Source organism: Alexandromys fortis, unplaced genomic scaffold (genome assembly GCF_014885135.2).
Source record: "Alexandromys fortis isolate MF-2015 unplaced genomic scaffold, M_Fortis_MF-2015_v1.1 scaffold_140, whole genome shotgun sequence".
Classification (NCBI taxonomy): domain Eukaryota; kingdom Metazoa; phylum Chordata; class Mammalia; order Rodentia; family Cricetidae; genus Alexandromys; species Alexandromys fortis.
The window spans coordinates 786,297-798,518 of record NW_026068048.1 but is presented as its reverse complement, the minus strand read 5'-3'; the positions used below and the strand labels follow the sequence as shown (position 1 = coordinate 798,518).

At 50.8% G+C, this 12,222-nt stretch overlaps 1 protein-coding gene across 2 annotated transcripts in view; it reads right to left on the bottom strand.

Annotated features, from left to right (window-relative positions):
• The window catches only part of Map4k1 (mitogen-activated protein kinase kinase kinase kinase 1), a 23,405-nt gene that overhangs the window by 2,339 nt on the left and 8,844 nt on the right, over nucleotides 1-12,222 (bottom strand). For both annotated transcript variants that reach the window (XM_050118941.1, XM_050118940.1), the window contains exons 14-26: nucleotides 11,402-11,460; nucleotides 11,275-11,318; nucleotides 11,148-11,192; nucleotides 8,587-8,629; nucleotides 7,721-7,883; nucleotides 7,561-7,643; nucleotides 5,313-5,336; nucleotides 4,366-4,450; nucleotides 2,301-2,377; nucleotides 2,155-2,215; nucleotides 889-997; nucleotides 747-805; nucleotides 485-588 (exon numbers count right to left, since the gene is read on the bottom strand). In XM_050118941.1, the coding sequence (XP_049974898.1) occupies nucleotides 485-588; nucleotides 747-805; nucleotides 889-997; nucleotides 2,155-2,215; nucleotides 2,301-2,377; nucleotides 4,366-4,450; nucleotides 5,313-5,336; nucleotides 7,561-7,643; nucleotides 7,721-7,883; nucleotides 8,587-8,629; nucleotides 11,148-11,192; nucleotides 11,275-11,318; nucleotides 11,402-11,460 (956 nt within the window). The remainder of the gene's footprint in view (nucleotides 1-484; nucleotides 589-746; nucleotides 806-888; nucleotides 998-2,154; nucleotides 2,216-2,300; nucleotides 2,378-4,365; nucleotides 4,451-5,312; nucleotides 5,337-7,560; nucleotides 7,644-7,720; nucleotides 7,884-8,586; nucleotides 8,630-11,147; nucleotides 11,193-11,274; nucleotides 11,319-11,401; nucleotides 11,461-12,222) is intronic.

The following is a 12,222-nucleotide window of genomic DNA, read 5'->3' as shown; positions in this document are numbered from 1 at the left end:
CTCCCCTCCCCTCTCTCTCTCTCTCTCTCTCTCTCTCTCTCTCTCTCTCTCTCTCTCTCTCTCTCTCTCTCTCTCTTTCTCCCTCCCTCCCTCCCTCTCTCTCGTTTTTCTAGACAGGGTTTCTCTGTAGCTTTGGAGCCTGTCCTGGAACTAGCTCTGTAGACCAGGCTGGCCTCGAACTCACAGAGATCCTCTTGCCTCTGCCTCCCGAGTGCTGGGATTAAAGGCCACCATCACCGCCCGGCTAGGTGCAGGTCTTATGGATCAGAAATGTTTGTTTGTTTTTAACGATTTACTTATTTTTATTTTATGTGCATTGGTGTTTTGTCTCCATGTATGTCTGTGTGAGGGTGTAGAATCCCCTGGAACTAGAGTTAGTTACAGACAGTTGTTAGCTGCCGTCTGGGTGCTGGGAATTAAACCAGCTTCTTTGAGCTGGGCGGTGGTAGCGAATGGTGGCAGCACCTTTGCCCCGCAGCCTTACCCGGACAAGCAGAAATTTGTTCATCGGCTGGTACCACTGGAGCAGGACCACAGACGTCTCCAGTGCCCCACACAGGAACGGGCCCCCGGAGCTAGGGCTCTCAGCTGTGGAGCAGACAAGAATGGGTCAGGGTCTGCCTACTTCCTAGAGCACTCCATCTTTCCCTGGTGCCCTGCACACCTTGCCTCAGCCTTACTGAGTGGATAATGTCCAAGCGCCAACCCTACCCACCCTCCCAGCACCCCCTGAGCCTGGCTCTCACCCACACAGCAGGCCCGGCAGCCTTTGGTATCCTGCACCTTAGTGGAGACCATGTTCTTTCTGAAGAAGAAGGAAGTGTGAGTGACCACAAGGACAGCAGGGGGGGGGCGGGGGAAGCCAGTGGTGCCCTTTGGGGCTGGTACCTTGCCAGTAACCGGTGAGGGCTAATGTGAGCGATGGGGCTTCCTGTTCGGATCTCTTTCCTCTCCAGCAGGCCCAGGATGCTATGAGAATATAGGTGGGGGGTCTTCCCTGCAGTGTGTGTATGGGAGGGGGAGTGGGAAGCGGTTTTAGGACCCCTTACCATCTTGTCTCCCAGCCCTTGGCTAGCCCCAGGCCTTTGAAACGCCCCAGCACTCAGATCCCACTTTCTTCCCACACATTCCTACCCTTCCCGTCTGAAGGAACCGGGGTGACCAGGCACTGTGGGTGCTGGGGGGTGACCAGGCACTGTGGGTGCTCTGCTGGGGGAGGGGGGACAGAGCAGCAGGACAGGCTCTCTGCCCGCACAGCACAGCAGCACACAGGTGAGGGAAGTTTTACTAGCCTGGGAAGTTGCACCTGGGGTTTATTTATTTATTGCTGGTGCTTGTTTCTCAAAACAGGGTCTCATGTGGTCCAGGCTGGCCTCTGACACCCTATGTAGCTGAGACTGGCCTTGAACTCCCATCCTCCTGGCTCCGTCCTGAGTGCTGGGATTACAGGTGGGTGCCACCACACCTGGTACACACGTCAAAGCTTAACAAAAACAAACAGCAACAAAATCCTACCTATGCCGGGAATGGTGGCTCGTGCTTGTAATCTCAGGACTCGGGAGGCTGAGGCCAGAGAACCACCCCAAGTTCAAGGCTAGCCTGGGATACACAGTGAGAATTCTGTCTCAGAGAGCACAGGGGGAGGATGCTGCTGGACACACAGCTCAGTGCTGGACACACAGCTCAGTGCTGGACACACAGCTCAGTGGTAGCACATTCGTAAGCAGACACCTGCCCTGTTACCAAAAAACAAACAGCAAAAAGTCCTGGAACTTCTTCAGTCTGCGTTACAGACTTGAAGCGGGAGTAAGTCCTGCCTTTCAGACCTCCTGCCCTGTCTCTTCTGCTCTGGGATTAAAGAGTGCCCCAGCTACACCCAGAGATGGCCAGTGTACCCAGGTATTTAAAGACGAATTTATTGTAAAAATGAACTCACAACCAACTTGAGGGGGGAGATTTCCGAGATATGGAAAAGTCTGAGACTGTACAGATATGAAAAGCGAGGCTCAGGGAGAGCAGCCCCGTGCCTTCCGCTCAACCAGGAGGAAAGTGGTGATTTAAACCTCAGGCTCAGTGAAGCTGAAGACTCATCCACACGTTATCCCCCCAATCTTAGCTCCTGGCCCCTGCCCCTCCCCCAGCCCACAGGCTGACCTGAGAGAGACATGAGGAGGTTGTTGATGCAATACACCCAGGTTGTCCGGCCAGGGAAGAGCTGCAGAGAATAGGGGTGACTCCTGTGATTACCAGTCAACCCTATGCCACTCCGCCCCCCTTCCAGCACTGTCCCCATCCCTCACCATCTCCAGCGTGGCCTCCTGATCATTCCGGTTCAGTATGAAAATGCCTTCCTCTGCACCCAGGAGCAGGTGCTGGTCTGAGTGGGCCAGACAAAATGGTTGCTGGGGTCTCTCATTGTGGGGGAAGAACCTCCCAGATCTTTGTCCCAAACTGGCCCTCTACCCCACCCCACCCCCTTTCATACTAATTCTCCCTCAGACTGACATCCCCAGTTTGTCTCTCCTCAAGTCTGAACTGAAACCCTGCTCAGTCCCCCAAGCAGTCCCCATGTCCCCGCTCTGTGATTTGCCAGTGTCTGGCAGTTCTTTGTCCCTGACCGGCCAACTCTAATTTTCACACCAGCTGCACACTTGCTTCTCCAGCAGCAGCTCTCTAAGCCCCGCCCCTTCTTCCCCAGCACTCTGCTCCAACTGCTATGCCTGTCAGTGGGCTGGCTGTGACTCTGGACCCCCAATATGGCCTTTTCTACTCAGCGAAACTGCTCAGTCCTGGTGCCTGTATCTCATTTAAAAATTTTATTTATTTTTTTATTCTATGTGTATGAGTGTTTGTCTACATGTGTGTTTGTGTACCATGTGCATGCAATGCCTGCAGAGGCCAGAAGAGGGTGGCAGCTCCCCTGGAACTAGAGTTAGAGAAGACTATGATCCACCCTGTGGGAGCTGGGAACTGAACCTGGGTCCTCTGAAAAAGCAGCCGGTGCTCTTAACTGCTGAGTCACCTCCCAAGCCTGTCTCTTGTTTTAAGAGATCTGGTCACAAGAGTTCCACTGGCCCTTGACCTCCCTAAGAAACCAAAGTTGACCTTAAACCCCTGATCCCCCGGCCTCTACCTCCTAAGACCAGTGTGCTTTGCACTTCTCTGCTGTTTGCTTTTCAGAAGGCTCTTGCCATACAGCCCTGGCTGACCTCAAACCTGTGATGATCCTCCTGCCTCGGCCTCAGGGGTGCTGTGGTTAAAGGTGCACACCTCCATTCCAAGCCTCTTAAGTCATTTAATACTGACCTCCCCTCATCTTATCCCCCATATGTCATCTCCAGACTGTCCTCTTCCGCTGCAGTCAAACCTGTGACCCCCCCCCCCGCAAGCTGATCCCAGTCTGCCATCAACAATACCTCCATCATGTACCCCTGACTCTAGACTGTCTTATTCAGATACCTCTGGCCTCTAAACTCCACCTCCTGTAGTGTTCATCTCTGACGTCATCCTTCCACTTCCCCCTCATGTATCTCCAGAGCTGACAGTAACCACGGCCTCGGCACCGGATCTGACTTAGCCAACATTACTCCTGTAAGACCCTTCTTCGGGAGCTAAGCACCTACCGCTCCCCGAGGGCCTGAGTTTGATTGGTTCCCAGCACTCATACCTGGAGGCTCACAACCACCTGCAACTGCAGGTTCAGGGGCTCTTGCACGCTCTCCTGGGCTCTGCGGACACCTGGGTCCGCTTGTACACAGTATCCACCCATTGATGGCTTCTTGGGGGGGGAAGCCAGTTTTCTTTAAGGGCTAACTACATTCTAGTGGCTGGCCTCACAGTCATAAGTAAAGGGACAACACAAATTAGACTCCATGACTTAAAAAAAAAAAAAAAGAACAGTAAGTTGGGAAGGGTTGGAGAATATGATTGGATCTGGGAGTGGGGGAGCAAAGATGATCAAAATATATTGTATTACATTCTCAAATAATAATATTATATTTTAAAAAGACTCACATTATCTTAAAAATAAAAACCTAAGTCCTAAATAACAAAAAAGACCCTCCTGGGGCTGGAGAGGTGGCCCAGTGGTTAAGAGCACTTGTTGCTCTTGCAGATCGGTTCCCAGCACCCATGTGTCAGTGAACAACCATCTCTAACTCCAGTTCCAGGGGATACAACGCCCTCTCCTGGTCTCTGCCAACTATGCATGCACGTGGTAGACAAGCATACTTGCAGGTAAAATCACTCATAAGTAAAATTAAAATAAAACTATTCTTCCTGTACCCCTTTGTGCTCCCATTAGGGTCCCCCCCTTCCCCAGCTGGCCTCTTACTCCATGCTCTTTTGGACCTCCAGAGTGCCCACCTTTAGTAGAGGGGTGTGTCCAGGCAGCTGTGCTGTGGATCTGGAGGGGGCAGCCGTTGAATAATTTCACAAGAAGGGCACATCCCTGGATGGCCATGGTCAGTGGGTAGAGCAGCAATGAACAGAGGACAGGAAGTTGAGCACAGGGTTCAGATTCTGCCTTTCCTCAGAGACCCCCACACTCCCCACCCCATCCCCTCATCTCTGTAAGCATGGTCCAAAAACTATTACATGAAAGATTTCAAAGATAAAAATTTCATTTTGGGGTTACAGAGATGGCTCGGGGGTTAGGAACACTGGCTGCTCTTTTAGAGGACCCGGGTTTAATTCCCAGCACCCACATGGCAGCTCACAACTGTCTGTACCTCCAGTTCCAGGGGATCTGATACCCTCACCCAGACATACGTGCAGAGAAAACATCAATGCACATAAAATAAATAAATAATTTGCTGGGCAGTGGTGGTGCATGCCTTTGATCTCAGCACTCTGGAGGCAGAGGCAGCACTCTGCAGGCAGAGGCAGATCTCTGAGTTCAAGGCCAGCCTGGCTACATAGAGAAACCCTGTCTTAAAAAAAAACAAAAACAACAAACAAAAATTATGTTGTGTTTTAGCTTTTTCTTTACATGGGTCTTCTGTAGTCCAGACTGGCCTTAGCTTCTCTATGTAGCCCAGGCTGGCTCTCAACTCCTGACCTTCTTGCTTCTGCTTCCGCAGTGCTTGGTATGACAGATGTGTACCACCACACCCTGACTCTTCAGTAAACCTCTTACTGTACCATCAACGAGCCCCCCCCCCCTTGTAGGTACATATATCTGTGGAAAATAAAGGATTGGGTACTAGCCAGTTTGAGGCATCCATGGTGTGTGTGTGGGGGGGGGTGTCTTGATGTGGATCCTCCGTAGATAAGGGGAATGTTTTATGGGTGACCGTGGGTAAGCTGCTTACCTCGTGGCGCTTCGCTTTCTCCATCTGTGGAACAGAAAACAGCCACCTCTGGGGTCCCTCTCCTCCCATTTTTTAAAACAGAGTCTCCTATGTACTCCATTTGGCCTGGAAGCCCCCCCCCCTTACTCGTATCTTTGCACATCCTGGAGATAGAATGCAAGGCTTTGCACTAGCAGCTGAGCCCTCCTCCTCTGAGCCATACCCCCAGTCCCTCACTGTTGAACTAGACAGGCTCTATAAGGTGAGCCAGGGCCCAGCCATCTACTGCAGAATTCTAGGTAAACTCCCTTGTGCTGGTCAGGCTGTTTGTTTGGTTTTGGTTTTCGTCAACTTGACACAAACTAGAGTTATTTATAAAGAGGGTACCATAACTGGAGCAATTGCCTCTACCCAATTGTGGGACATTTTTTGATTACTGATTAATGTGGGAGGGCCCAGCCCATCTTGATGGTGCCACCCTTGGGCAGGTGACCCGGGTTGTATAGAAAAGCAAGCTGAGCAAGCCCTGAGGAGCAAGCCAGAAAGCACTATTCCTCCTTGGGCTCTGCCCCGACTTCTCTGGATGGTGAACTGTAAAAGTGGAAGCTGAAACCAAACAATCCCTTCCTCCCCAAGCTAGTTTGGGTGGGAGTTTTATCAGAGAGATGGGAAGGCTAAACCACACTCCTAAATTCCGATTCCCAGCACCCTCATTAAAAAGCTGAGCGTGCAATTGATAGTAGAGAGGCAAATTCCAGCAACCTATGGGAGCAGATGCAGGGACCCACAGCCAAACACTAGGCGGAGCCAGGGGAACCTTGAAAAAGAGGGGGAGGAAGGATTGTAGGAGCCAAAGGAGGCAAGGATACCATGAGAACACAGTCCACAGAATCACTAAGCAGGACTCACAGAAACTGAAGCAACAATCGCAAATCGTGTACGCATCTGAGCGAGATCCTCTGCATATGGCTATGTAGCTTAGTGTTCTTGTGGGGGTGTCTCTGGCTCTTTTGCCTATGCTTGGGGCACATTTCCTCCCACTGGGTTGCCTTGTGCAGCCTTGAGATGAGGGGTTTTGCCTAGTCTTATTGTATCCTGTTAGGCGGATACATGTTTGGTGGATACATTGTTTGGTGGATACATTGTTTGGTGGATACAATGTTTGGTGGATACAATGTTTGGTGGCTATCCCTAGGAGGCCAGCTCTTTGTCTCTTTTCTTTCTTTCTTTTTTAAGGGAAACAGAAAAGGAGTTGATCTGGGGTCAAGAAGAGGTGGGGTAAAAACTGGGAGGAGTGGAGGGAGGGGAAACTGCAGCTGGGATGTAATTAATATATTAGAGAAGAATAAAAGTTTAAAAAGCTGGCATAGCTACGCTCCTCCCAGAGACAGGCAGATCCCTGAGGCTTGCTGCCACCAGCCTAGCTCCGACTTTAGTGAGAGACTGTCTTAAAGAAATAAGATGCTGATTGACAGAGCAGATCACCTGATGTCCTCTGGCCTCCATGTGTGCATCCACCCATGTACCTGAGCATCCACCCCCGTGCCTGTGTTGTGGAATAGTCTTTTTGTACACTGTGAAGATGAGTTGTTCTCATTGGTTTAATAAAGAGCTAAAATGCCAAAAGCTAGGCAGGAAGAGGTTAGGTGGGACTTGCAGACAGGGAGAGAGCTCTGGGATGAAGAAGGGCCGAGTTGCCGGCTGACTTGAGGAGAAGCAAGATGATAAAATGAACAGGCCATGTTGAAGAAAGGTACCAAGCCATGTGGTAGAATGTCAATAAGAAATAGGAGTTAAGTTGTAAGAGCTAGTTAGTAACAAACCTAAGTTATCGACTGAGCATTTATAATACTATCTATGTGGTTATTTGGAAGCTGTCTGGCAAGACAAAAAACTATGCCCATACACCTGTGCATCCACCCACATGCCTGAACCGTCCACCCACATGGCTGAGTGTCCACCCACATGGCTGAACGTCCACCCACATGCCTGAGTGTCCACCCACACCCTTGTGCATCCACCCACATGCCTGAGTGTCCACCCACATGGCTGAACGTCCACTCACATGCCTGAGTGTCCACCCACACCCTTGTGCATCCACCCACATGCCTGAGTGTCCACCCACACATTTGTGCATCCACCAACAGGCCCGTGCATCCACCCATCCACAGGCACAGACACACATCCCATAGTCAGTGTCTGACACAGAGGAAGGACCATCTCCCACTGGGTCGCCCCAGCCCATCCCGAGCCTGTAGCTAGCTCTCACCTTTCTCCTCATCTTTTCCTTCTTAGGGGGTAGGAGTGGAGGCTGGCCCGGCTCTGGAGCAGGTGGGTTCCATAGTGAGGGATCTGATAGGGGTTTAAGCAAGATCAAGACAAGAGACTTCCAACTCTACCTATCTTCCTCCCCAGGGAGGGCCTGGTACCTGAGTGGGCTGTAAGATGGGGGTTGCGAGTGGCTGGGGGAGGCCCAGGACGGGGAGTCCGTGGAGGAGGCCCACTGGCACACCGGACCAGAACCCCTGGGCTCAGTTGTCCGTCGTCTCCTACCCCTCCAGAACCGTCATCAGATGGAGACCGGAACTTGGGCTATGGAGACAAGAGTGTGGAGGAAGTAGACAAGTGAGAGGTCCCAGAAGAAATACACCTCGTGCTCCAATGCCCGCCTCTTCCAGGACCAAGAGTCAGCCATAGCTACGCATGCCCTGTGATATCCCAACTTGTCCTCGTGGGAAGGAACATCAGATACACCAGAACACAAAGGGTTAATGCTGGGCACTAGGTCAGCTACTTGACCTATCCCACAGGACCCATCACTCCAAACTCCCAGCCAGCCAGCCTTGCTTTAAACAGATTTTTGTTTGGGGACATTTTCTCACTGTGTCACTGTGTAGCTCAGGCTGGTCTTGAACTTGCTACATACCTACGGATGATCTTGACCTCTTGATCTTACTGCCTCCACCCCGAGTGCAGCACCACACCCAGCTTCAGCTGTGTTTCTACACATCCATCCTGTACCCCAAAGGCTTAAGCTTTCTGCAATGTTCAGACATCTCTGCCTTCACACTTGAAATATTTTCCTTTGTTTTGCTTTGTTGTGTTTTGAGACAGGGTTTCTCTGTGTAGTCCTGACTGTTCTGGAACTTACTCTGTAGACCAGGCTGGCTTGAACTCAGAGATCTGCCTGTCTCTGCCTCCCAAGTACTGGGATTAAAGGTGTGCACCATCACACCCAGCCAAACTGTATACATTGAAAGTGCAGGACTTGACCTCAGGATCCCCAGGGCCTTACCTTCGGGGGCAGTGGAGGAGGCATATCCTCTGCTGGGGCAGGGCTGGAACACAAAGATAGAAAAAGCGGTATGGGTGCGAGGGACAAGATGGGGTGTTTCAAGCTGGTGGCCTGGGACTGAGGGATGGTGGAGCAGGGGTAACCAGGAGTGACTGGAGCCAAGGACTCCATGGCTGACAGTCATGGCCACGTCAGCAGTAGCAGCTCTGGGCTGTTACGTGGTCCACAAGAAGACAGGAGGTCTGGCTCCATTCCTCACCCCCTCCCACCCCTGCCCCACATGCCAGTGCACAGAAGATGGGGAATGAACAGGGAGAAGGCTCGAGACTGTCCCCTAGCCAGGGCAGGGAGGATATGGGGGCTCAACATGACTGCTGGGGTGCAGTGCGAGGCCTGGGACTTAAAGCCTGATGTAGGAAATTTCCATGGGTCAAGATTTAATTTGAGGTTCGGTCTACGGTCACAAGCCTGTAATCCCACCTACACAGAAAGCAGAGGCAGGAGGATTGAGAGCTCAAGACCAGCTTGGGCTACAGATTGAAGCCGGCTGAGAAAATGACAAGAGATGGGGGAGAAGAGTGGGGTCCAAGCTTAAGTTGGCGGGTAGGCTGCAGGATGCCGAGTCTGAGGTGGAGGAGCGACAGGAGGGTCAGGCCCAGGCCAGAGGGCAGCTCAGGGCCAAAGCTGGCTGGGGATTAGATATAAAGTTGTAGAAGGTAGAAGGAGCTGGCCTGGTTGGGCAGGTAAGACCAGTTCCTTAGAAAGCGGAGGCAATAGGATTGCCTGGGCTACAGATGAATTTATTTCCAGCCTGGGCAACCTAATGTTACTCTGTATCAAATACGAAAGTAGAAGTTCCGGATGCCTTTAATCTATGAGTTTGAGGCCAGCCTATTCTAAAGATGTAGCTGGAGATACACAGTAAGATTCTGTCTCAATTTGTTTTCTGGTTTTGTTTTGTTTGTTTTGTTTTCTTGAGACAGGTTTCTCTGTGTAACCCTGGCTGTCCTGGATCTCACTATGTAGACCAGGCTAGCTTCAAACTCAGAGATTGGCCTGCCTCGGCCTCCTGGGTGCTGGCATTAAAGGTATATGCCACCACTTACAAGATTCAAAAAAAATTTATTTGATTAAAAATTAAAACAAAGTCGGCAGTGGTGGCACACACCTTTAATCCCAGCACTCGGGAGGCAGAAGCAGGCAGATCTCTGTGAGTTTGAGGCCAATCTGGTCTACAAGAGCTAGTTCCAGGACAGGCTCCAAAGCTACAGAGAAATCCTGTCTCGAAAAACAAAAAAACAAAACAAAACAAAAACAAAAAAATTAAAACGAGGGGCTGGGGAGACAGGTCAGTGGTTAAGAGCACTTGTTATTCTTTCTGAGAACCTGGGTTTGGTTCCCAGCTCCCACAAAAGCAGCTCACAATAGCCTGAAACTCCAGTTCCAGGGACCCAGTGGCATCATGGGCACCAGGGGTATATGTGTCCAGACAGGCAAAACACTGATACACATAGAACAAATTTTAAAAATATGTTTTAAGGCTGGGTGGTGGTGCACAATTTAATCCCAGCACTCAGGAGGCAGAGGCAGGTGGATCTCTGTACATTCTAAGACAGCCTGGTCTACAGAGTGAATTCCAGGAAAGCTAGGGCTACACAGAGAAACCCTATCTCAGAAACAAAAACAAAAATATTTCAAGTCCAAATGGATCAAAACCCTCAATATAAAGCCACACTGAACCTTATAGAAGAGAAAGTGGGAAGTACACTTGAACGCATTGGCACAGGGAACCACTTTCTAAATATAACCCCAGCAGCACAGACACTGAGAGAAACAATTAATAAATGGGACCTCCTGAAACTGAAAAGCTTCTGTAAAGCAAAGGACATGGTCAACAAGACAAAAAGACAGCCTACAGAGTGGGAAAAGATCTCCACTAATTCCACATCAGACAGAGATCTGATCTCCAAAATATACAAAGAACTCAAGAATTTGGACACCAAAAGATCACATAATCCAATAAAAAAAATGGAGTACAGATCTAAATAAAGAACTCTCAACAGAGGAATCTAAAATGGCTGAAAGGCACTTAAGGAAATGTTCAACATCCTTAGTCATCAGAGAAATGCAAATCAGAACAACTCTGAGATTCCATCTTACACCTGTGAGAATGGCCAAGATCAAAAACACTGATGACAACTTATGCTGGAGAGGTTGTGGGGAAAGGGGAACATTTCTGCATTGCTGGTGGGAACTCAAGCTGGTACAACCCCTTTGGATGTCAGTGTGGCGATATCTCAGAAAATTAGGAAACAATCTTCAAGACCCAGTAATACCACAGTGGAGGGCTGGGGCGTGGTTCTGTGACAGAGAGCTTGTATATGAGAAAGTTTAAGGTCACTCTGCCTAGGAAGTGAGAGTCTGGGGAAGAAGGAATGGGAGAGCTAGGGGTCAAAGGTGAAGGCTGAGGGTCCAGTGGGCTTGGGGGCCAGGGATTGGAGAGGAGGAGGGAAGGTAAGAGCTGCACTGAGGTCATCAGAGCTCCAGCCATGGGGTCTTACATGTCCACGTCATCATAGTCGTCATCAGACTCTGACAGCTGGCTCCTGAAGAACGACAGGCATGAGCTACAGGTGGCTCCCACTTAACCCACTGCCCCCCCTCCCGCCCAGGGGAGGGGTGGTGGACCTGGGGCTGGTGCTCCGGCAGTCTCCAGGGGCCTGTAAGCAAACCTGTGGGACCAGGAAAGAGTCAGTGTGGCCCAGGGCAGAAGGGGGAAGAGGGGCGCAGCTGGGGTGAGCATAGAGGGTCTCACAGTGTCCGCTGAAGGTCTGGCTTCCACTCCTCTGAGCCTCTGGAACTCCATGTGCCGCCCTGAGAAGTGGGCGTGAGACAAGTAAGTGGGAGTGGAGCAGGGAGATGGGCTGAGAAAGAATGGGGGGGGGGGCGGGCCAGGAGCCAGGACTTTAGGGGTGGTTACCATTCCATGTGGGAGGGGCCCTTGATACAGTGGTCTTACTTGGGGGTCCAAGAGTGGCATCAGAGGGCTCGAGGGGCTCAAAGCAGGTGCGGGATGTTTGTTTTCAGACTTAGGTATTAGGGGTTCTGACAGGTTGCTTTTAATTTGTGAAAAATTGCGTGTATTTATTTGTTTTGTGAGAGCGAGAGGCACGCGCATCAGAGGACAGCTTGCAGAAGTTGGTTCTATCCTTCCACGTGTGGGTTTGGGTAATCAGGCTTAGCTGTGAGCACCTCCACCCACTGAGCCATCTCACCGGCCCCCCTATTTATTTTTAAGACAAGATCTCATGCATTCCTAGCCTCTAACTCATTACACATTCAAGTATGTCCAGGAAGTTCTTATCCTTCTGCCTCCACGTCCCAAGGAAGCACAGCTAAATTTCATCTTACCAAGTTTAGTCAATGCTGGAGCTGGACCCAGGACCTCGTGGGTGTAAGGCAAGTACTCTACCAATTAAGATACAAGGTCTTGCCAGGCGATGGTGGCACACGCCTTTAATCCCAGCACTCGGGAGGCAGAGGCAGGCGGATCTCTGTGAGTTCGAGAACAGCCTGGTCTACAGAGCTAGTTCCAGGACAGGCTCCAAAGCCACAGAGAAACCCTGTCTCAAAAAA